Source organism: Leucopleurus acutus, assembly GCF_964270905.1.
Source record: "Leucopleurus acutus genome assembly, chromosome: 11".
NCBI classification, from domain to species: domain Eukaryota; kingdom Metazoa; phylum Chordata; class Mammalia; order Artiodactyla; family Delphinidae; genus Leucopleurus; species Leucopleurus acutus.
In genome coordinates, this window is record NC_139152.1 from 76,940,710 (window position 1) to 76,966,596 (window position 25,887).

General features: G+C 39.9%; 1 protein-coding gene across 1 annotated transcript in view; it reads right to left on the bottom strand.

The window, feature by feature from the left end:
- Positions 1–5,547: 5,547 nt before the first annotated feature.
- The window catches only part of UBE2N (ubiquitin conjugating enzyme E2 N), a 34,380-nt gene continuing 14,040 nt past the window's right edge, over positions 5,548–25,887 (bottom strand). The window contains exons 2-4 of the mRNA XM_082851189.1: positions 7,769–8,015; positions 7,436–7,576; positions 5,548–6,576 (exon numbers count right to left, since the gene is read on the bottom strand). Coding sequence (XP_082707315.1) covers positions 6,536–6,576; positions 7,436–7,576; positions 7,769–8,015 — 429 coding nt within the window. The 3' untranslated portion in view covers positions 5,548–6,535. The remainder of the gene's footprint in view (positions 6,577–7,435; positions 7,577–7,768; positions 8,016–25,887) is intronic.

A 25,887-nucleotide genomic window follows, 5' to 3' on the forward strand; every position in this document is an offset into this window, starting at 1 on the left:
GTGAGCACAGGCTCTAGGCGTGTGGGCTTCAGTAGTTGTGGCGCATGGGCTTAGTTGCTGCGCTGCATGTGGGATCTTCCTGGACCAGGGGTCGAACCTGTGTCTCCTGAGTTGGCAGGCGGATTCTTAACCACTGCACCACCAGGGAAGTCTCCAGAAGCTAGTCTTAAATTCCTCTACTTTGATGCGATTTCAACTAATTATCCCAAAAGTTACTCTTCCCAATATGTGGAATACTATCCTCTGGACATCCCATTTCCTGGTTCTAATTAAACACCAGTGCCAGACATTATAATAGCACCTTAATTCTTAACTGCTTTTCTCAATTTTTACTCAAATTCATTCCTTAATCAAATTAGTGAAATAAAAAATACTTGGCTATTACTGTGCATCAAGAAATAAAATACCTTTTAATCAAGTTACTACACTAGGAATCTAATCTCCAGGAATGTGGACACAGATGTACCTACCAAGATAAGGCAACCAAAGTGGTGAGACGTGGAAATAAAATGCCCAGGCCCAAAGGGGTAATGGTTAACTAGTAATATATCCATATAATGGAATATTATAGACATAAAAATGGCATTCAGGTTAAGGATGCAGAGTAAACCGGTATGGCCTTTTTGAGAGCAACAGTAGTAGTAACTATCAAAATTTTAAATGCATATAGCCCTTTCACCAATTCCACTTCTGGGAATCTAGTCAACAAAAATACTTCAACAAGTTGCAAAATCAAAATATGGTCAAAGATGTGTATTGCATTATTTATAAAACTGGCATCAATTTAAATGTACAAACTGGGGGGTTAAATTATGGTCATCTACTTGATAGACACTATACAGCTACCAAAGAAATGTGCTGCCACAGATGGAGGTCCTTTCAATAATGCTAATTGAAAAACAATACAGCATTACCTGCTAAGGTCACATTTTTTAAAGGAGCCTGTACAGATTTCAGATTTCCTTTAAAAATCCTGTATAGGGACTTCCCTAGCAGTCCAGTGGTTAAGATTCTGCACTTCCACTTCAGGGGGCACGGGTTCGATCCCTGGTTGGGTAACTAAGATCCTGTATGCCGAGAGGCGCAGCCAAAAAAATAAAATCCTGTATAGTTTTTAAGTGAACGTTCTGAGAAATTTTCAGTGTGAAAATGTTCAATAATCTCAAATGAAAATACTGGGTTTTATAAGTGCCCAACCTGTATATAACTTATCAAAATATATATTACTATCAAAGCAGAAAAAGGAAATCTGCACCACAAATCTTTTCCGTTATTGGAGTAACAGTAACGTATCACTTTTTTTTTTTTTTAAAGGGCTTCAAATGCTTGGCTTATTTATTTGTTTGTTTTTGGCTGTGTTGGGTCTTCATTTCTGTGCGAGGGCTTTCTCTAGTTGTGGCAAGCGGCGGCCACTCTTCATCGTGGGGCGCGGGCCCCTCATTATTGCAGCCTCTCTTGTTGTGGAGCACAGGCTCCAGACGCGCAAGCTCAGCAGTTGTGGCTCACGGGCCCAGTTGCTCTGCGGCATGTGGGATCTTCCCACACCAGGGCTCGAACCCGTGTCCCCTGCATTAGCAGGCAGATTCTCAACCACTGCACCACCAAGGAAGCCCCGTATCACTTTTTAAAAGGGGGAGGAGAGACACATCTCCGTCGGTTCTAACACAAGAGCAGTGGAATAATCAATCACTGCCAAGGAGGTAGGGGTTAATTCAGCCTACAGACCAAATGGAGTCCCCAGCCTGTTTTGTGTATAGTCCACAAACTTGGAATGTTTTTTACATTTCTAGTGGTTGGAAAAAAAATACCTTGTGACATGTGAAAATTAAAGTTTTGTTAGAGAAGAGCACAGCATGCCCATTTGTTTAAAATTGTCTATGGATGCTTTCTCACCACACTGGCAGAGTTCAGTAATCGAGACAGACTTATGGCCTGCAGAGCCCAAAATATTTACCGTTTCAGAATGAAAAAACACGGATTACAAGAATTTGGCCCTACTCTTTTGGTTACTCACAGTCCTGATGCTTCCTGCCAAAACATAAGGAAAACAGCACCAAGTTCAAATTTAGTGTAACCAACATATCGTGTCTAACCTGCTTTTGACAGTTCTGAGTAAATCGTCTTGAGTAGTCTACTGTTGAACCTAAGCCAGAATACTTTGTAAACTTGCTAGGTTATAATGAAACAAGAGTTATTGGGATTTACTAATCTAGATCATGAACTATTTCAAAAGGAGTCACATGGTGGGTGAATATGGATCAGGAATATGTAAAATGGAAATGTGCTAGTTATTCCACATGATAGGAACCTGAGTTATCAAATCTTTCATAATTTCTAAAACTTTTTTTGTCCCATAGGTAAAAATGCTTAGCAGAGCAATGTTAAAGCTCCTTAATGAGCACCATAAAATGTACGTCTACGAGATCATGGGATTTCAGTTGCTCTGCTTCGAGACAAGGAAGGTCTAAATATTCAGACAATTACCATATGCTTCTCCAACCAACCAGAAACAACTACATCAAGTCCACAGCGGCTCAGCTTGGTTAGCAAGTCTGCATTCATACGCTTTCGAAATGCTACGCCAACTGGCACATACGAAATGAGATCAGCTAAAGGGTAGCAAAGGTGAAATTGCAGGGAGAAGGGAGGACCCAGACTCTTCAATGTTGAGTTCCATACTTAACAGGAAAAACTTTAGTCCAACTCCCAGTTTTGCAGCCAATGGGAACTTGTCCAATTTGTAACATAAAGCTGTAGCAAAGCCAACTCTTGGAACAAATCCTCCCAATTTCTAACCTCAATGATAAAAATGGAAATTAACTCAGGGGGTGGGGGATTTGGTTAAGGAAACAAAGTATGACCAGTCTGGATGGTGGAGTACAGATTTTTATTCTTAATATTTCAAGTTATTACAGTCAACATATTTTGCTTTTGTGATCAAGTCATTTAAAAATAAACCCCTGATATTTCTTAAACTAAGCAGCATGCTAAATAGCTAAATGAAATGTTGCCCCCAGCCCCAAAATACATTATTCCAATGAAATATTTTTTTTAAATAGACTGTTGAATTAGCTGCCCTATAATCATGGCATTTTTTTTTTGCCACCTTTTGTAGGTAAGGCTGTATTTTTAAACCTTTGCTACTGCAAGTAACAAAAAGTTGATGTGGCTAGAGTAAGTAGCCAAAAGATTCCTGAACCATCAAATAGAAAAATAAAGCCGATTCCTATCATTCCCATGATACCATTTAGTTCCATTTAGCTAAAATTGTGTTTATGTCTTAAAGGATACCAGATTTCCCCGCCACACTCTCCTTTAATAGTGCTAAACCATAGAACCTATGGCTGCTGTGTATTGATTTATTTTTAAATGCTCTGAAACAGTATTAAAAGTGTGTTCTTGGTGTAGAACAGGGTTTAAGTTCTACATAATTTCAAATCTGAGATCTCATGAGACAGCCTCTGAGAGGACCAAGACTAACTAGTGTGGAAGCAAATCACAGCAAAGGAGACAACAAAATTTAAAAATCACATGAAAAACAAAGCTCCTATTAATACCTCAGGATTTCAGAAAAGCTTCTGAATGGGCACAGTTGACTTTCAAGAAGCACTTATCAATATATTCAGATTCTTTTCCTCTCGCAGGGCTTTGCACATGCTGTTCCCCAGCCTGGAGGTGTTGAATCCAGAAGAGTGGCCCCTCCCAAGTGCTTACTTCCCTTCTCCATCAGAGTGGAAACTGCTCTTTGTCCATGCCCCCCTCCCCCATTAGATTAGAAGGTCCACAAAGGAACGTCCCATGCCAGTCTCATACACCTAATCATCCCCAACAAGTAGTATAGTGTTGGGCACATATTAGGCACTCTTACTTGACGAATAACTGTGTCCATAAGCTTAGTAGTTACAAAGTCAAAGATTTACGAGCGAGAAGAACTACATAAAGGAGCAGGTGGGCTGGGAGAGGACTCTAACCAGCTGGAGAGTCACTGAATTAAGAGAAGAATGATAAGCTCTTCTTAGGATGGCTGCTACTCAGCTCCTCCCAGAAGGTACCCTACATAAGCCAGGTCATGTCTGCTGCTGCCAGAACTTCAGATCATTCAAGTTACCAGAATTCTGGATTTTCATGTGAGTCTCCTGATTTTTTTAAACGTTGGCACTGAATTCAAAATGTTTTAACCAACCACACTGTGTGGGCCAAGGAAAATAGGCCCCAAAGCCAGACGTAGCTCTCAGTTTTCGAACTCTTATCTTGGACTCTTCCAGAGCCCCTTAAATCCTAAGAAAGCTCAACACACTGGTTCTTGTTTCATCTCACTGGTTGAGAAAGGAAGTATTACCAAAACAATGGGGATTCTTATCAAAATTACAAAGGAAAAAACCATGATGCCATGAAATTAGGAATTCATGTATCTGAAATAAAAACAGTGAATTATTTCATTTCTGTATTTCTATAACTCAAAAACTCAGAGGCCTATTTTAGATACATTTTGTAGAGCAACAGATTTAAATCTGGAATTTTATAACTTGTAAATCACTATGTAATACTAGCTATCATCATGAGTAGTGCCATCTGCAATAAATAAAGCTGATCTCTATTTAACTGCTTGAAGTGTTCACTCATTTTGGCCCCAGAATGAGATTCAGTTTCCTTAGTGGCAAGACAACTTCTAAACAGCTCAAGAATTGTTATAAATGACAACTGCTCTTAAGTCTTTAAATTTACAATATTAGGGTTATGAACAATTTTATTCTGAGTTAAACTAGCATTTGTTTCCAAGCAATGCATTTATTTGGAAGGATATCAGTTACCAGTCATCAAAAACTTTTGTATGTTGAAAATGTAATTTTAATAGATAATTCTTCATCTTACATAGGAGCACAATAAAATACACCACATTCTGAAAAAACTCCAGAAGTTACGAGAATAAGAGGGGGGAAAATTCAGATGGGCTACAATATCCATTACCTTAAACTGCAAGAGACAAAGGTTCCAACCCACAGGTTAACATTTACATACTTATGACTGACTACATTTATGTCTTAAAAATAACAAGAATCAGGAATTAGATGTGGAAGGGTGGGAAAGAACAGTTTTGTGGGGGAGGAACTCTGTCAATGCAGAAAAAAGAGTTGATTATCAAATTAAAGAATAAAAGGAGCTCCCGTAGCAAATATTAGAGGGATGACAGTAAGAATCATTAATTGAGGATATGATGCCCTCTAAGGGAGAAACCTTTCTGATGACACTTATGCAAGCTGGCTGCTTGAGATTTGCTCAGCAGGTCTGTAAGAAAGACTCATAAATGGCCTGAGCAAATCCCAAGTGATTATCAGATTGGTGTTTCCTAATAACACACACCAGTGGTCACACATGAAGTTCTGAGACAAGAACTAAGAGCAAAGTCATAATGCAAATGCCAGACACAAATGTGGCACATGTGAAAGTCCCACATAAAGCCAGTCACGAGTGTGGCTGTGCTGTGACTCTCTCTCCTCTACAGTAATTTTCAAACATGTGGCAAGACACCAATGATCATCTAACTAATCAGACAACACAAACACATTTATTTCAAATTTCTAGGAGGTAAAAAATGTCACATACTGATGCTTTAGGCATGCTCAGGGCCAGCGTATAAATACTCCATTCAGTGATATATCTTAACACAAATTTTGCATTAGCGAAAAGAAACTGGCAAAATCCTCCTCTCGCCATTCAATTTGTCAGACGTTGAAGACCAAAAGAGAATGTTCCATCAGTTTTAATTTTTAAATACGATTGTCACATTGGGAAAAATGAAATAAACACAGTAAAATAAACTGTACAAAGGCAAAGTAGAATAACAAAAAATATTTTACTAAAACATAAGATTTACAGAAGTTTCCAGACAAGCCATACAAAATGGTCACAAGCTTTTTCTTGAAGGGAGGATTCTACACTTGACAGCAAAGTCACAATGTTATTAGTGAGGGCTGTGATGTTTGTTTAATGTTCCCATTTTGGTTCAAACAATCAAGCTTGTCCATCTACAGTGTCTAAATAAAGTTAGACTTGGCTAGAGAGCATATTCTAAAGAACTGGTTAGCTGCTTTTAACCAATGCAATCAGATCACCATAAAAAGGGGGAAAGGAGCCCATAAAATTAAAATAAAACTACCTTCCCCCCACCACCAAAAAAATAATAATAATAAAGAAAAACACCCACACCCCTGCAGCTAACCCTGACAACTACCTTCATTCACAGTGCTTTATACTCAAACCATGATGGGGAAATGAATAAAAGCAGAGAAGGGCCACTGCTTTTAAACGTTTCGCAACAATCCAGATGACACTTCTAGCCTCTGCTCATGCTTTACAACAGTGAATCAGGACAAGACATAGATTTGCTAATGTGCATTTAATCACCAAAGGACTGAAGATGTCTGGGGCTTTTATTCTGTAATGTTTCTAAGACTGTGTCCATTAAATGCAAACAAAAAAGGAAGAAGTCTTGGCAGAACAAGAGAAGTGATGCACACTTGATGATCAGATCGATTTAAATATTATTCATGGCATATAGCCTAGTCCATGCTCTAGCTGCAGACAAAAACAAACACGCAATTATTACTTTACTTACTTCAATATGTTCCCTTCCAAACTCTATAAAAAGTAAACAAACAGTATTAAGTTAATTATGGAAACAGCATGCTGTAATCCCTTAAATTCATGCCATTTTCTATAATCTGGATCAGGGCAGAACGATTGTCTTTGTGTCTAATTACCAAAACACTACAATAGAATTTTAAAGTTCTACAAAATTCAACAGGATGAAAAGAGCTGTATTCTTTTGTCTCCTTCATTTCTAGACATATAATCCTCCTCATTAATTATGTTAAAATCTGTAGCAAGAAGCTTACTGATTTCAAACTCCCTAACTAAAAACTGACACATAGTTTAGTTTAATCAAACAGATTGCAAAAACAGCTCAAAGAAGCTTAAAGGTCTTCCATTATCTTTAAGTATTGCTAGATGAATGGCAGGCACTCAGGTATTTGTTAAACCATGTGTAGTTATGCAAGAGTCCAAGATCTCCCAATTACAGTTCCTCTTTAAATTTGGGAGTCATGTAGCAGGCTATAAGATGGCGTTTGAACATCTTTTGTTAAGAGGTTATTTACATACTAAAAGAAAGATCTGGTTTTTTTCCTTTTAATGTATTTTTTCTTTTTCTTGTTAAGACTCTAAATGATGTTTTTAAGACGGTGGTACAGGGGAATTCCCTGGCGGTCTAGTGGTTAGGACTCGGTGCTCTCACTGCCCAGGAGACCTTAGGCCCAGGAACTAAGATCTGGCAAGCTGAGCACAGTGCAGCCCCCGCCCAACCCACCCCCCCCAAAAAAGGTACAGGTTGTTTTTTAAAGTGGAAGTGGAGTGAAGGAGAATGAACATTAAATACCTGTTTCTATGGCTTGGGCTTCGTTGCTCTTCCACTGCTCCGCTACATCATTTGCTAATGGATCATCTGGATTGGGAGCACTTAACAAAGCCTGGATCGATAGCAGAACTGTGCGGATCTGCAGTGCTGGGGACCACTTATCTACGAAGGCAACAGGCCCAGAATGACCAAGCATGAAAAAAACAGCCACAGAACTGCTGCATTTCCCTCCTACAGAGTTCTGTGGTCTTTATATTATATAAGGTAAGATTACAATATTCAGATTCTCAAAAGGGAATGCTTAAGAGAAAAAGGAGAAATCTTAATAGCATATAATGATAAGATAACACTTACCTTTCAAAATATCTAAACATATTCTTCCCAACTTGTCTACATTAGGATGATAAATTTTGGTCATGAAACGTACTTTAGGGGCTGCCATTGGGTATTCTTCTGGAAGAAATAGTTCAAGTTTAAAAGTCCCTCCCTCAAAGGGGGAATCCTGAGGGCCAGCAATGACCACATGAAAATAACGGGCGTTGCTCTCATCTGGTTCTGCTTTAATGCCGGGAACTGGCTCTGCCAGCAAACGCTGGGTTTCCTACAACAGAAAAACATAACACATCTGTGAAACAAATATCATTTTGCTAAACATCAAAATAAAAGTTAGAAAATTTATCTCTTGGAATTGGACATAAAAGAACCTCTCCAATCTCCTAAATAGTTTTTATTTAGCTTAATAAAATGCAAAGTTCAAAGGAAAAAACATAAATAATCACAATCAGCTGAAAGCAACTGCAAGCAAATACTGATGATATCATATACAATTCCAGCTACAAATGTCTACAAATACGTTGAGAATAAAATTAGACTAATGAAACTGATCTTATACTCAAGGAAAAGAGAAGAAAAAAAAACACTAGAATTACTACATAGGTAAAGTAACTTGCTCTGTTTAAACTTCACCAAAACCAAGCTGTTTAAAAAGTAAAATTAGTTTTTAAAGCCATTGAAAAATCTCCCCTCTGAAAAATATAATGGAACAAAATAAGTACAAGTGCCCAGGCATTTAAACAAGGCTAGAGAAATATACACAACCACGCTGATTAGTCTCTAAAATTGACAACGACTCAAATGGACCCTTCCTGCTCCCTCAATCATATCATTAGTTCTCTTTTCCATCTTTCTCCCTCTCTCCTAAATAACTGTAATATCCTTCCTCCTCTCTGTTCAAACCTCCAATATCTCCATCCACATCCTCACTTTTGGCTGGTAACTCTGCTTTGTATTTCATGAGAAAATAGAAACCTCCTTAAGTTCCCACTGTAGCATTTGTATACCAACCCGCATGTGTGTGCCCATGTGCTCTGCACCTTTTCTCCTGTTACTAAGGATGAAATGGCTGTCACTGGCTAAAACCAACCTCTCCTCTAGATCTTATCTCCTTCTCACCTACTCAAGGACATTGCTCTAGCATCGCTTTCCTCTCTTGAATCATCAGTTTCCCCTCTTTATTGGATCTTTCCCCAAACTGTACAAACTTACTGTAATTTCTCGCCCAAAAAAGGAGAAAATGACCTTGACCTGACTCTCCCCCACCAGCTACTGCCCCATTGCTTTGCTCCTCTTTGAAAGTTATCTATACTTGGATGTCTCCAATTTCTCTCCTCCCCTCCTATCTTGAACACAACTCTCCAATTAGGCTCTAGCCACCAACCTGCTTGTTGAGGTCATCAGTGATTCCCACATGGTAAAATCAAATGGCTAAAGCTTAATCTTCATCTTAATTGACTTAAACACAATGTCTTACCCAGCTGGTCTGCCCTCTCCTTGGTCTGCAAGGCTTCATCCAGCTTCTTGCAGCTGGCTCTCTTCCTATTTGTACACTCTCCTGGCTCTCTTCCTACTTGTATGGCAGCAGCTCCTTGCAGTTTCTTCCCACCTCTCCAATACTCCAATATTGACATGCGCCAGGGCTCTGTCCTAGGTCTTCTACTCTGCCTACACACTTCCAGAGTGATCTCATCCAGTCCAATGAATTTAAATACTCAATCCACTCCATATATGCTGAAGCCCCAAAAGCATATCCTGCACAGATATCTCCCTGAATCATGCCTCTTCTATCCATAACTGTCTGCTCAACAGCTGCTCTTAAATGTCTAATACGCATCCCAAATGTAGCATGACCTTTCCCCACCCTCAACCTGCTCCTCCTCAAAGCCTTCCTCGAGTCAGTTAACCAGAAGTCCATCCTTCCAACTGATCCACCTTTTCCTTCATACCCCACCCATCTAACCTGATAAGCAAATTTTGTTGGCTTGAACTTCGAAATCTACCCGGAATTGGACAAAAGTCTCATCACTCCACTGCTACACTTCTGATCCAAGCCACCATCAGCTCTCACCTGGCAGACTTCAACAGCCAACTAACTTGTTCTACCTGCTTCTGACCCTCAACCCCCATCTGTACTCCACAGAACTTTTAAAAATCAAAGTCCTTACAATGCCCCCCAAAAGAAGCTTTACGTGATCCCCTCATTCCACCTCTTAGCCATCTTCAGCTATGCTTCTGCCACCCTATCCCCCCATCTCATCTGCTTTGTTCCAGCCAGACTAGCTTCTATGTAGTTCTTCAACCTGCAAGGCATACTCCTCCCTCAGGTACTTTGTGCTCACTTTTCTTCCCCCAACTTTCTATAGAGCTCACACACCCAGTTCCCAAGATCTCCATTCAAATGTGTTTTCTCTCAGTGAAGCCTCCATAATTGAATCTGCAAACCCCACTCCACCCTATCCCACACCCTCCCCCTCTATCCCTGCTCCCCCCGCCCCACCAACTGTATCTCCAGGGCCTCTGAACATATTACATCTCACTTGTTTTGTTTGGAATGTAAGTAACACAGAAGGGGAAATTTGTGTTTATTTATTGCTATATCCTCAGCATTTGGAACACTGCCTGGCACCATAGATGTTCAGTAAATATCTTACTGATTTATGAATCTATCTAATGTTACAAAGAACGAGGAATAAACAATCAGAAATTTCATCTTTAACATTAATGTTATTCAAAGCAGGATGAGCACATCACAAGAAGAAAAAGAATCCACTCAGGGGCTTCCCTGGCGGCGCAGTGGTTGAGAGTCCACCTCCCGATGCAGGGGACACGGGTTCATGCCCCGGTCCGGGAAGATCCCACATGCCGCGGAGCGGCTGGGCCTGTGAGCCATGGCTGCTGAGCCTGCGCATCCGGAGCCTGTGCTCCGCAACGGGAGAGGCCACAACAGTGGGAGGCCTGCGTATGGCAAAAAAAAAAAAAAAAAATCCACTCAGGTGTGGGAAGAAATAATCTAATTTATATTTATAAATTATTTAGCCAGAAAAATGTTAATATTCAATATACAAACTGACAATAATAGTACATGTAGTTTTATATATTAGTAATATATTTTCAACACTTTGAATACGTATGTGTAGTCAAAAACATTTAGAACACTGCAGTATCTAAACATTTAGGTATGAAAATCAATGAATGAGAATATTGTATTCACACTGCCTTCATTTAAGAAAAATTATACACCTTACACTACTTCACTCTACAGCCTGCAGTGCATATACTAAAAAAAGATTTCTCTGTCAGCACGGTTATATATTGAAATAGTCACAAGATGCAGATACAAAATCAAATCCTTTCCCAAAATGTGTTAAACTCATTTAAAGTAATGCTTTTAGTACTTTAATTCAAGACTAGTTTGTTTTGTTTTGTTTTAATCATGGCAATGCAAGGGCAAATCAAAAACTGAAATGATATACACTACTTTCAGCAAAATATTCTTTAGATTCAAACAAAGTAAAACATTTTTTGGAGCATTAAAAATCTCAAGAGGCAATAAAGAAGCCTCCCAGCTTGGGAAGTCCTCCAACATATAACTAGAACAAAAGAGAAAAAGTAAAGATATCAGGATGAACAGCAGGCGTGAAGGAATGAGAAAAGAAGTGGATGGTAAAATTCCTTGAATTTTGACTCCTCACCTCCATCCTCCTTTGGTTTTTACCCCAGGTCTTCATATTTTTAGAAAGCCATAAAGAGAGAGACTGGGGGAAAAAAAGAGAAAGCTGGGGTCCAAGAGCCCCAAAACACCATTCCCTGGTTAAACGAAATAGTAGCTCTATTCAAAGCTATAAAAAGCTTCCAGAAGGGCCTCCAAGATCACATCCCAAAATAGCTTCAAAATCACTCTCTGTAGACATTGTCAGAGGCAGAGAGGGCATTCTCCTCATCTTCAGTTCACCCTCAAAATCAGACAGTCTTTCTAAAGAACGTACATATTAAATATATCATGTGGCCTGATCAAGTATCAGATTTAATCGGAACACATTCTAGAATAAGCTCTTGGGTATCGAAAACTTTTTGAAATAGTTTTTATATGCTCTCAAGTCCTAACGGATTTTGATATAATGAACAGATGCATAATTATTTGACTACACAGCACTGATTTCCCAAACCCACAGCATAAATTACAGGAGGAAAAAAAGAATAAAATCCAAACCAAATGGAACAATTCTCTCCCACAGAAGTTGTCGATTTTTTTCCCTAAAAAGGCAAAAACTGGGCAGGAAATAAAATCCTTCCTGCTACCACTCTCACACATGGTTATAACTGTGAAACACGTTCTAGTTTTATCCTATCCTTTGGTAGAAAGACAGTGAAGTATTCCTCAAGTCTAGAAATAATGGGTTCAAATTACTAGTGCATTGCTTAACTACAGTTTTGAGCACGTAATTTACGTTGCTCTGAGCCTCAGCTTCCTCATCTATATAGTTAACATTACCTCTCATGCAGAGGTGCTATGAAGAGCAAATGAGATAACACTGTAAAAGGACTTGGCAAATGAAGTCACATAAGAAGGCCACAGTCACATTATAACCAACTCAAAAAGAATCTAGGGTAAGAACAAAGCACAGTAACAAGTCTCAAGATTTATTAAATAACAGTGTTTGTTTTTAAAGAAAACAATAACCTGTAGTTGCATTTTGTGATCCTATTTGTTTAAAAGCAATCCTGGGACTGACTCCCAGGTAGAACTTAGGTTAGGCCATGCAGAATAGAAAGTAATGTAGACTAGTTTAGAAAATTGGTTACAAAAAGTAGAAAAGGAAGTACATAAAAGGAGAATATGAATTTAAGTGGCAACAAGATTAGGTCGCAAGGAAACTATGTCATCTTACAGAATGCATATAGCAGTTCATGCTACAAATACTTTAAAGGATTTAAATAACATCAAATTGATCTGATTATCAACAGATCTATTGGGACTCAAAGAGCAAATCCCAGAATAACACCACAGTAATGACAACACTTGACATTCAATCAACTAAACTCCATTAACTAGGACTTTTCCTGTTTTTAGGTTCAGTAATAATTTGTGTGCACTATGAAACAATGTAAGGTCTTACAAATTTTAAGGCAATGAATTATGTACAGTAAAATTTTAGATAATAAACCACTCTTAGAAAAAGAGTGGTAATTTTCATGTAGGAAAAGCTGTCCCACTTATTAACTGTATATACCCCCAACACATTATATGTACAGCAATTAGAGTTTTCCCCATTTAGAATATTCTCTGAAACACAAAACTGCAATTGTGGATCTTTTAGCTCATCTCGCCTAAGATCTGACTATACTCAATAACTCTATCAGGGACTCCCCTGGTGGCGCAGTGGTTAAGAATCTGTGTGCCAATGCAGGGGACACGGGCTCAATAACTGGTCCAGGAGGGTCCTACATGCCGTGTAGCAACTAAGCCCATGCGCCACAACTACTGAGCCTGTGCTCTAGAGTCCTCGAGCCACAACTACTGAGCCCACGTGCTGCAACCACTGAAGCCCATGCACCTAGAGCCCGTGCTCCGCAACAAGAGAAGCCACGACAATGAGAAGCCCGTGCACGGCAACCAAGGGTAGCCCCCGCTCGCCGCAACTAGAGAAAGCCCACGCACAGCAGAGAAGACCCAACTCAGCCAAAAATAAATAAATTAAAAAAAAAAAAAGAGTTCGCATGCTGCAACTAAAGATCCTGCACACAGCAACGAAGATCCCACGTGCTGCAACTGAGACCCGGTGCAGCTAAATAAATAATAAAATAAATTAATTAATTTTTTAAAAGTAATGTGGTAAAAAGAAAAAGGTAAAATTAATTTTAATATTTTATTTAACCCAATATATTCAAAATAGCATTTCAACACGTAACCAATATAAAAATTATTGATGTATTTTATCATCTTTTTTCATATTGGGTCTTCAAAGTTCAGTGTGTAATTTATACTTAGGGCACATATCAATTTGAACTAGACACTTTTCAACTGCAATCTCCACATGGGACTGGTAGCTACCATATAGGACAGTGAAACACAAGACAATCCTGTTATGTGATGATTTTACTTACAGGTCATTAAGAATAATTTAACTTACTTCATATAGTGAGTAAAATTTGGTAGAGAAATTTTAAAGCATCACTATATTCCCCTCAAAAAATTCTTTATGAAAGGTAACGTCAGGGAATTCCTTGGCAGTCCAGTGGTTAGGACTCGGGGCTTTTCACTGCCAAGGGTGCAGGTTTGATCCCTGGTCGGCGAACTAAGATCCTGTAAGCCACACAGCACGGCCAAGAAAAAAAGTAATGTCAGACATCTGAATCACTAATGGCGGGAATGTGTATTACTGTTTTTACAGTCACAAGATTGTGTTTGAAAATGATTTGTAGCAATTAAAAAAAAAACACTGCATGGAGAAAAATTAATTCAAACAAGGCAAGTTCACGATGAAATAAGGGTTAATCGGTGAGAAATAATTTTAATTTTTATGGTTCACACTACCCCCTAGTGGACATAAGACATCATCTACTTATATCAACCCCTTTTCCTTGGCAAATGAAAAATCTGACAATCATATAAGTTAATTATTTTACCCTAATTCACTGTTTTTTAAAATGCTTATCCTAAAGTTAGATGAGAATAATGATTCTCAAGGCACACCCTCCTCCTCCTTTTTCTCTCTCTACTCCCACACACTTAAATCTCATAATTTCTTAGGTGGTACACTCAGAGATGGAAAAATGGAGGTAACTGTTTCAAAGGCTCTGGATACCAAGATACCACTTTGTTGAAAAGCTTTATTTCCAGTCAGACTGATAAGTAACAGTTAGGAAAGTACTCCTGTGTTCCACTGGAGTAACATCCAATAGATAGGGTGGGATGACTTGGGCAAGAAATCTCTCCATTCTAATTTTTCTCCTCAACCCAAGACCAGATCAATACTTCTGTTAAGTTCAGTGAAAAGGAATGGAGACTTAGGAGCCAGAGAAGAACTTTTCAAAGGCTAAGTATATCCAACCAACTTACTTCTCAGGTCTGAATTTGTCTGGAAGCATCTCCCTATACTTCCAGTTTCCGGCACCTTAGTACCTCCACTCCTCTTACTATACCTAGCACAATAACTTGGTTTACTTGTCAGACCCTACACTATTGGAAGATGGGAACTCCAGCTAGCAAATGGTGGTGGTTAAGTGCTAAATAAAGGCTTCTTCCAGGAGTAAATGCATGCACACTCAGGTCCCACACAGCTGATGAGAAGGATTACTAAACCTGCTGTCAGTTAGTAACTTCTACCCCAGGAACGGCACATACAATTATTCCAATCAGTGACAATGGACAAAAATCTGAAAATCCTACTAACAAACTGTGCATCCAGCAAGGAAAACTATTAGGCTGAATTCCTTGTCTTCCTTGTCTACTACCCCCAAATCTTTTGCCCCCTAAACGCATCAGGTTATGTTGCAGTCTGTTTCTTTTCCTCCCTCATCACTAGCCTGTAAATTCCATAAGGTCAGGGACTTTATGCAATTATCAAGCAATGTTCCCAGATCAGCAGAGAATCTATAAAAGCTCAAGTAATAAAAAAAAACTAGGTCAAATACCAATTTAAGTGCTTTAAATGTATTACTAACTCATTTAATCCTCAGACCCATTTTACAAATGAGGAAAATGAGGAACTAAGAGTGACCACTTAACAGTATAACCAAAGCTAGCAAGTGACAGAGCCAGGTTTGAAATCCAGGCTATTGGGCTCTACTCACTGTAGCTTCAGAGCCTGTTTTCTTAATCTCAATGGTAAATAGAAAGACAATTAATACAAACAGTAAATATCAAATGTTTGGTAGGACAATAAATAGCACAGAAGTTAAGGAAGGGCTTCATAATCATGAGGAAGTACTTCATGAAAAAGGTAAATTAAGCCATGTCACTTATTTTTTTCTTTTGGGATTGTCAACTGAAGAAGTATATAGTCTTACTAAGATAAATAGGGTAGGGAAAAAAATCTGCTATATTTGATTTAAAAATTGGTATAGACCAATTTTTGCATTCTTTTTTAAATTTTAATAATGGTTATTTTTTATTTATTTGTTTATTTTTGGTTGCACTGGGTCTTCATTGCTGCACGTGGGCGTGTGACCCTAACTATCTGCTATATGGTAAGCCATTCTGTCTCTGATATTACAAAAACCATTATGCTCTGAAATGTTCGGTGACTTTGAAATATGAACTTACTAACAAATGTATTAATTCCTTATTTTGCTCATGGTATTGTGGCATCAACTAACTCTAAGTAAGAGTAGAGTCCCTTGCCCCCTCCCACCCCAGGAATTTATTTCAATGTGAGTATAAATATACACAAAAGTCAGAGTTTTTTTTTAAACATCTTTGTTGGAGTATAATTGATTTACAATGTTGTGTTAGTTTCCGCTGTATAACAAAGTGAGTCAGCTATACGTATACATATGTCCCCATATCTCCTCCCTCTTGCGTCTCCCTCCCAACCCTCCCTATCCCACCCCTCTAGGTGGTCACAAAGCACCTAGCTAATCTCCCCGTGCTATGCAGCTGCTTCCCACTAGCTATCTATTTTACATTTGGTAGTGTATATGTGTCAATGCTACTCTCTCACTTCGTCCCAGCTTACCCTTCCCCCTCCCAAAAGTCAGTTTTTGGAAGATGCATTTTAGAATGGGTATCTCAAGGTCTTAGAGTAGGTACAGGTGTGAGTTAGGGACACTATATGAACAACAGGACTAGATTGGGGGCATATTTTTTCTTGGCTATTTCTAAAGACACTTTAAAATTTTCTGGAAAGACAGAAACTTTACATCTCCATCTTTTTTTCCCTGTTTTTTTGAATGATTTCTAAATATTGGCATCACAGTTAAAGACAGTATCAACTACTCCTTCATATAGCACTCATGAAATTCTTGGTGGTAAAAATGTCCTTTGAATACCCAGCACTGTAATTAGTAGACTGATAGAAGTTATGTTTCCCCATTTCTCTTGGTTTCTTATTTGATGATGCCATAACACTTCATGGCTTGAAATGACTTTAGCACCAGCTCCAAAACTAAGTCTTTAGTGATTTGAATACTTTAACTGTCCATCTTAATGAATTCTGTGTCTTAGGAATGATATTTTACACCTCTGAATGAAGAGAGGACCTAATAACTTAGTAACACTTCATCAGTGGGATTGCTATTGTGCCAAGGTACTTAAGGCACTGTTAATAAACCCATTTAAAAAAAAAACTTGCATATTTAAGATTCTGGTAGGGAGGGTGTAACTTAACAGGTGGGGGAGGGAAAGTCTTCTGAATTCATCCTGAATGGAAACAGGGAAAAATTTTAAATGCCTGTTCCTGTATGGTGAACACTAATTATGAGTGATACATTAGCAAAAACCAGTGAACACGTACTTTTTAAAAAATTCATCTTAAGTTAGAAATGATCTAGATTGTGGGTTTCTTTCTTTCTCAAAGTTTTAACTCATTGTTTGAAGTTGATAATTCATTTTAAGGCCCTTATGTGTGAGTTTAGACAGTTGTCTGTAAATCTATCCACTATTAAGCAACGGTAAAAATTCCCCATTTGTTCATACCTTTCGCTCCTCTTCCTTAGTGCAATGTTCAGGTTGGGAGCTTAAGAAGAATGCGAGGGACTTCCCTGGTGGCGCAGTGGTTAAGAATCGCCTGCCAATGCAGGGGACACGGGTTTGAGCCCTGGTCTGGGAAGATCCACACGCCGCGGAGCAACTAAGCCCGTGCGCCACAACTACTGAGCCTGCGCTCTAGAGCCCGTGAGCCACAACTACTGAGCCCACACACCAAGAGCCCATGCTCCACAACAAGAGAAGTCACCAAAATGAGAAGCCTGCACACTGCAACGAAGAGAAGCGCCCACTCACCACTCACCGCTACTAGAGAAAGCCGGCACGCAGCAATGGAGACCCAACGCAACCAAAAATAAATAAATAAATATTTTAAAAACATAACCACTATATAATTAAAAAAAAAAAAGAATGCGAAAATTTGAAGTAACTGTTGTAGAAAATAGAAAAACTTATCTGTGGTCACACAGAAGGACTGCCTGGCAGCAGAAGGCAAAATGAGGTTCGTAGTAGACATTCATCATTGCTTTTGGCTACCCAACAGCTAGAACACCCTTTTTTGGGAAGCACACTCCCCAACCTTCATGGATCCTCACCTCCCTCAACAGAAGCTTTAGTCTTATTTCCTAACTCTCTTGCAACCTAGCATGTGAGACCTAGACTCAGTCAAAAACCTGTGCATCAGAAGCTAAGAAATAAGGATCCATTCTGGAGGGCACAGCAGTAGTTACCTCTAGACAACCAAGTGCAGCCTCCTGTACTTGGCATCAGCAATCACACTGTAGTGTGTGTTGCATGCGATGCCCACAGTGAAGTCCGTGATGTGAGTCCGAGGCTTGTTCCTGACTGCCTCTCTCTTTGGCGCTCCTAAAGACTGTGTTAGATATCTCATAACTCAATAAATACTACTGCGGATTAAAATAGCCAAAGTTGGCTTCCATTTTTTGCTGAAAACAAAGTCTAAGTTAGAAAAGAAAGTGAAGGAAAGGTTAAGAGCTAATAAGACTGGGGACTTTCCTGGTGACGCAGTGGTTAAGAATCCGCCTGCCAATGCAGGGGACAAAAGTCCGATCCCTGGTCCAGGAAGATCCCACATGCCGCGAAGCAACTAAGCTTGTGAAGCATGCGCTCTAGAGCCCGCCAGCCACAACTATTGAGCCTGCGTACAGCAACTACTGAAGCCTGCGTGCCTAGAGCCCATGCTTCACAAGACAAGCCACCGCAATGAGAAACCCGTGCACCACAATGAAGAGTAGCCCCTGCTCGCTGAAACTAGAGAAAGCCTGCGCACACAACAAAGACCCAACACAGCCAAAACTAAAAATAAAATAAATTAATTAAAAAAAAAAAGAGCTAATAGACTGTGGGTAAAATGAAGAGGTTAAGAAGCAGCTACCTCTTTGGAATTAAATGGGGTCAAAGGAGGAGAGCAGTGAAGCTGGCTAATTTCTTTATCAAAGAACTTCTACGGGCTTCCCTGGTGGCACAGTGGTTGAGAGTCCGCCTGCCGATGCAGAGGACACGGGTTCGTGCCCCGGTCCGGGAAGATCCCACATGCCGCGGAGCGTCTAGTCCCGTGAGCCATGGCCGCTGACCCTGCGTGTCCGGAGCCTGTGCTCCGCAACAGGAGAGGCCACAACAGTGAGAGGGCCGTGTACCGCAAAAAAAAAAAAAAAAAAAAAAAGAACTTCTACCTAGTTTAAGAGCCTTTAAAGAGGGAGCTAATTTACATTAGAGAGCTAACTTCACTTCAACTAGGCGTCCTCGTGTACCTCCTAGGGAAAAAACTTTAGAGCTAGGAATCTGAACTTAATCCCAGTTCTAATTGTGCTAAATTGTTATATAACCTTACAAACTCTTTTACCTCCCCAATCTACTAAAATTTAGTCTCTTGAACATTTCAAAGGTTCTCTCTAGCACCAAACTTGGCTAAACATTTTATCATTGGAATGCGTTAAATCTTACTGCTATATGCTTCCTTCTACTGGACGGTCCCTTTTTGTAATACGCTTCAGCCTTGTAATTACTGTTCAATACTCAGTATTTATTTCATCTTCCCTGTTGAGGGAAGGGATATAAATGAATATACTGTATCCCCAGTATCTATGACAATGCTTAATACCTAAATAAGGAAGAAATCTGTTGCGAATGATACCTGCTTTTTCCCCCAAGTTTATTTCACCTGCTCATTAAAGAAAAATACATATGAAATCAACTTAAAATCGCTCTACTCCTAATAACCAAAATCCGGTTAATATTCCAGTATATTTGTATTTGTTCTGACAAAGACAAAATGCTTAAAAACAGTTTAATGTGTTTACACTTTTTCACTTATTATGTCCCTGCACGGTGCTTTCCTGGTTGCTTTATAGATAATCGATATTCTTTGCAAACCATATGACATAAACAGGCATTTTTCCTGGCCTACCAGCTAGTGGCTACACTTCTACAACTACTATATATTATTTATTCAATCCTTTTCCTTGATTACTAGTTATTTCAGGTTTCAAATGTGGCAATCACAGCAAAATTTAAGTGCTAAATGCCTAAGGACTCCACTAATAGGAAAGGCCTCTGTTGATATTAACAGACAAGAAGACAGATGGAAGCTCAGCAGTCAAAATTTTCAGTGAGGCAAACAAAAACAAGTTACAGTTGGTCCAGATTTGAATTCTCAATCCATCTGTGTCACTGACATAATTTCGTCCAAAATCCAAACCACCAGAAAGGAAAAATTAAGTTTTTTTCACACTCTGCATGCAACTGTGTGATAAATTAGGAAGCAATCCGATATTAGGGTCTGTCTCCCCCAAATAAGCATCCTTTAACAAGTCTGCCACACTGTACAGCTCCAGGAGAGGACCATTCACATCACAGTCTGCATGAATGACACCCCTTGAAGTTGTGCAGTGCAAAATCCTAAATACTCTGGATTAAAAATAAAACTTCAGTTTAGCACCTATAAAAATAAAGTTTAGTATTGTCTAACACATGGAAAATTGACTACATATATGATAATTCTAATAAAATCAAAATATATTATTTACCCCAAACATCCCATTTCCCTACCCACTGTTGACAAACGGGTGTTCACTATGCTTTAAAAATCTATGTCCCATGGAACTTCCCTGATGGCACAGTGGTTAAGAATCCGCCTGCCATTGCAAGGGACACGGGTTTGATCCCTGGTCCAGGAGGATCCCACACGCCGCAGAACAACTAAGCCCATGCACCACAACTACTGAGTCTGTGCTCTAGAGCCCGCGAGCTACAACTACTGAGCCCATACACCACAACTACTGAGCCCGTGCGCCGCAACTACTGAAGCCCGTGCACTCTAGGGCCTGCGTGCCGCAACTACTGAACCCACGTGCTGCGACTACTGAAGCCCGCACGCCTACAGCCCATGCTCCACAAGAGAAGCTACTGCAATGAGAAGCATGCACACCGCAAGGAAGAGTAGCCCCCGTTCGCCCCAACTAGAGAAAGCCCGTGCGCAGCAACAAAGACTCAATGCAACCAAAAAAAAAAAAAATTTATGCCCCATTTCAGAGTTATGTTTAATATTATCTATTTTGTTGAACAAATATGAAATGACAATCATAGGTTTCCCAAACAAAATACGTTCATTCTTCTTAGACTTAGAGTGAGGCAGTATCTTTGCAAAATCAGAAAACAGTAGTAAGCAATATTAAAAAAGGGTCAGAATTACATTAGGCTCTGTTCTATGCAATCCAACTCTCCCAACCACTCTAGAGCTAGATTAGTATATTAAGCAGATAAAGAAGCAGAGAGATCAAGTGAGGATGTCCAAGCTAGTATTTGGCAGAGCTAGAAATCAATCCCAGAGAGCCTGGCCCCAGATTCTGTACTCCTTCCACACATAACCACACATCTCCATATACACAAAATCCTTTTGCTCTTGAGAATTAGGAAGTAGACTTAAGCCATTTAAGCCATAAAACATTATTTTGCCCACAAAGCAGCATTTCTACAATTTTGAAAGTCAACTGACAGTTAAGAGGTAAGCAACTGACTAAATGCTACTGTGGCCTCTCCCATTGCGGAGCACAGGCTCCGGACGTGCAGGCTCAGCGGCCATGGCTCACGGGCCCAGCTGCTCCACGGCATGTGGGATCTTCCCGGACCGGGGCACGAATCCATGTCCCCTGCATCGGCAGGCGGACTCTCAACCACTGCGCCACCAGGGAAGTTCAAATGCTACTAAAAATTGTTGGGAAGCAGGGGTGTACCTTCTGTAGAAGGCCATCCCTTACACACTTCACCACCCTACTGTTGGTCTCCCAACTACACCAGTTCCTATAGGTCAAGGCCCAGGTCTAATGTTTGCAGTCCCAATGCTGAGCACCACACTGTCTCACATTCTGTACCAGCTGAATGAACAGATCTAACTACTACTGACTGGGTAAAGGAGGATCCAAGAACTTCCAAAAACGGTAGGCCCAAGGCTTTAAGGAGCCAGATGGTGGCTGTATATGGCTGGAGCATGCAAAAAAAAAAAAAAAAAAAGGACTTTTTTAAAAATTCCAAATCCAATCTTCACAAACTATTTCAAACTTTTTGCTCAAAAGCTTTGGCCTTGGTACCTTCCCTACAGGTTGTGCACTTAAAGGACCAAATACTAAGCAGCAGAGATAGCAGGCTTAAGTTTCTCTTGCCCCTTTAGCAACTGTGAAGATCCAATAGTCATCTTCCTCAACTTTAATAATGATCATTTGCTCAGTACTAACTGGTTGACATATTAAAGATTCAGTCCTCTACCTCAAGGTTTTTAGAAGAATTTGGAATGAAATTTCTCAAGAAGCCAAATTAACATGAGGTTAAGGATTTTAATATTTCAAAGATTATCAATTTGGTTGAAAGTTAAGTAATCTTAAGAGATCCAGCTGGAGTATAACTTAGTACATATAAGTTTTTTTTATTCTTCTGTGATTTCAGGTGATTATTTTGTCCTGTGCTACTGAGCCACAGGAGAAAATGACCACGACAACTCAGATTTTAATATAACTGAAATAAGCACAAATTTACATACTAAGGCAGAAGTATTATATGATACAGCACCTGTGTACAGTAATACTGGTCAAATTCATCCACTTCATGTGGATAGCCTGAGTCTCTGAAACAATGCAACCATACATCTAAAGAATATGAATGCTAGACTTAGGGCTTGCTGGCAATGTGAGCTAATATATTATGTAAAAATACATCTGAACAACAATAAAAAAAACAGGCTACAGAACCATAAAATAACTGATTTAAATTGTCCAAGTAAACAATGGCTTCTTTGAGGAAAGGAATTACCTGAAAGTGGAGACACTTTTCAATGAGTACCCCCCTTTGTTGAATTCTGTAACATGTGCAAGACCAAAAAAAAAAAAGTTTTAAAATAAAATCATCTAAAGAAATTGTGCATTTTGAGTAACCCTATTTTGAAAGTAACAATGTCTCATTATCAAGACAATCCTTAAAACTCAGAATAGTCAAAGATTTAAAAAAACAATGCTATTTAGTGCTGTGGAGAAAACTGGATCTCATATACTTGGCTGGTGGGACTACACGCTGGCCAACCTCTAAGAATTCCACCTCTTGGAACCTATCCTAAAGAAAAACTGTGGATGTGCTCAAAAGTACACCTCCAGAAATAACGATCACAACAAAGAAAAAAGATACTGTAAATGTAACAGTGTAGGAAAATATTCCTTCTATATAAAGTGAAAACACACTTCAAAACAGTATGATCTTTTAATTTAAGTGCTGTGCTGGGGTGATGGAATGTTCTAAATCTTACCTGAGATGGGTTTCACAGCTGTATACATTTGTCAAAACTCAAATTGTACACTTCAAATGAGTGTAACTGTATGCAAATTGCACATTAATAAAGTTGATTTAAAAGAAAAAAAAGTACAGTATGTACCGTGCCTTAAGCTTACTGAGGGAAGGAACTGGGTCCTAATTTAGGGAAACAGGGTTCTTTATTCACCTGAGTACTTGCCAGGATTTGGGGGCAGGAGCTACACAGTTTGACCAGGCATTAGAGAATCGAAGCAGCGGAGCAATGCAAGTGGAGAGAAATGAGAAGAGAAGAGAAAACCGAGAGCCAACAAGGTGAGTTACACCATTTGCTGCTAAACTCCTAACTCAGTAAAAATCACTAAACTTGCAAAACGCTTGCAACTAATGGATTCTTGTCTCAGTTAATAGCATGTACAATCCCAGAACCACACAGAAAAAAAGGAAACTTCAAGACCTTAAACTACTAATAAATGGCCAAACTTTGGGCAGGACATTAGACTTTCAGAGCTTAAAGAACTGGAGAGCTAGATAAATTTAGTTAAAACTCCAATGTGCAGGGACTGACAACTGGATTAATCCCTAAAATTGAGTTGGATGTTCACATACATTGTTTCATTTAATTCTCATAAATGCACACAGAAGCCTATCCAGTAGAAGTCCACTCTAGAGCCAAGGGCTCTTTTCACACATCACAATTAGAGCCTGGAATCCTCAGCATCCAGCAGTGCTTCACACCTCTGCCTTCAGGTTAGGTGAATGACAAAGAGTTTATAACTAAAAGGTGTAAAGAGAAAATTATAACTAAAAGGTGTAAAGAGAAAATACGTCTCTTAACTTGCTCTGGTAGTATATGAAGCCCTGTCCCTAGGGCTAATGCAGAGTCAAAGGCAGGCGGAACTTGTCCCCCTTGGCATTTTCTCTCTTTAATCCCCACTTGAAGGTATGCAGTTCTGTCTTTCCTGAGATTTGAGGGCTGGCCAAATAAAGTGGGGGATTCCAGTGATTTGGTACAAAGGCATTTCTCTGTAGTATCTAATACTTACAAAAAAATCAAAACAAATACACACATTTTAAAAAACTGTATAAATTCCTAATACTGTAGGACTGAAGTCAAGTCAAATACTGCCATATCTCAAGAGCTTCTTGCCCTTCCCTGTCATGGGCTGGACCAGAAGGTCAGGCAGCTTTCTATGTTTAAAACGTCTATACTGGGGACTTCCCTGGTGGTGCAGTGGTTAGGAATCTGCCTGCCAATGCAGGGGACACGGGTTCAAGCCCTGGTCTGGGAAGACTCCACATGCTGCGGAGAAACTAAGCCCGTGCACCACAGCTACTGAGCCTATGTGCTGCAACTACTGCAGCCCGCGCACCTAGAGCCTGTGCTCCACAACAAGAGAAGTCACCGCAATGAGAAGCCCGCGCACCTCAATGAAGATTAGTCCCCACTCGCCCCAACTAGAGAAAGTCCACACGGAGCAACTAAGACCCAACACAGCCAATAAATAAATAAATAAATTTTTAAAAATTAAAAAAGAAACCAAAACCCTCTACACTGGGAAATTTATATCTGTGCCAGGTGTAAAGTAAGTATCTCTCACTTATCCTTCTATACTTGTGATTCTGGAGGTGGGACTCTGCAAACCACATTTCTGCTCTGCCAGGGGCTCCCTGTTAAACTCAGCAGATGAGGTGGGCAGTGCTAAAGCTGCTAGAGGGGACTTGCCTCTTCCAGGCTTCTTGTCCACCTGAAGTGCCTGTGAGCATCACCCAACATCCCTGCAGCAATTCATTCAATTCGCAGTTTATCCCACACTGAGAGAGCCAGTTTGTCACAGCACCTCTCCCTGCACGGCCCCACAGGCTCCCCCACAAGAGGGCGAGACTCTCTTCAGAGGTCTGGATCCCAGCTGGGGCTCCTTCTCTCAAGTTTCTAAATTTTAATAACTTCAACTTTTTCTCTTCATTTCTCCCCCCAGACTTAGGAGATGTAGCTGCTTCCTATAGCTGCTACCTCCACAATACCTTAAAGTTCTCTTTTCATCTTTCAGTCACCTAAGTAACAACTTGACATATGTGACAGCTCCCAGGTGTTCACAGACTACCAGAGTAAGGATCAGCCCAGCCGCCTGCACTCCACCTAGTACCACCCCACCCCTCTGGCCCTCTACTCAGCAAAAGACACAAAGGACAGCTGGGAAGCAAGAGGGCAGCTGTGCCAGTTAAGGAAATGACAAGTCCAGAGGGAGCCCACACAAGCACCTTGGCCCACAGATGTCTGGGAGCCTTTCCACTTGACACAGGCAGAAGCCACAGTGCCCATATCCAACAACTAGAAAATAATCAAATTCGGGATTCAAAGGTGATTTATTGGTATCAAAGTGAGTTTCACAGAAGTCAGGACCAACCCTATACTAACTAAAAGCCACCTTTCCTCGCCTTTCAAAGCAGAGGACCTCAGCTAGATGCTCTTTAGAGAACAATCTGATAATGTGCTCTAAGTAAGCTTCACCCAAGTGTGAATGACCCAAACAGAATTTCACAAACGTGGGAGAATTCTGAGACTCCCAACCACTATCCAACCAACTTCTCCCCAACCATACTTCTCCAGTACCCTGATAAAAGATTTAAAGTCCCGGGCTTCCCTGGTGGTGCAGTGGTTGAGAATCTGCCTGCCAGT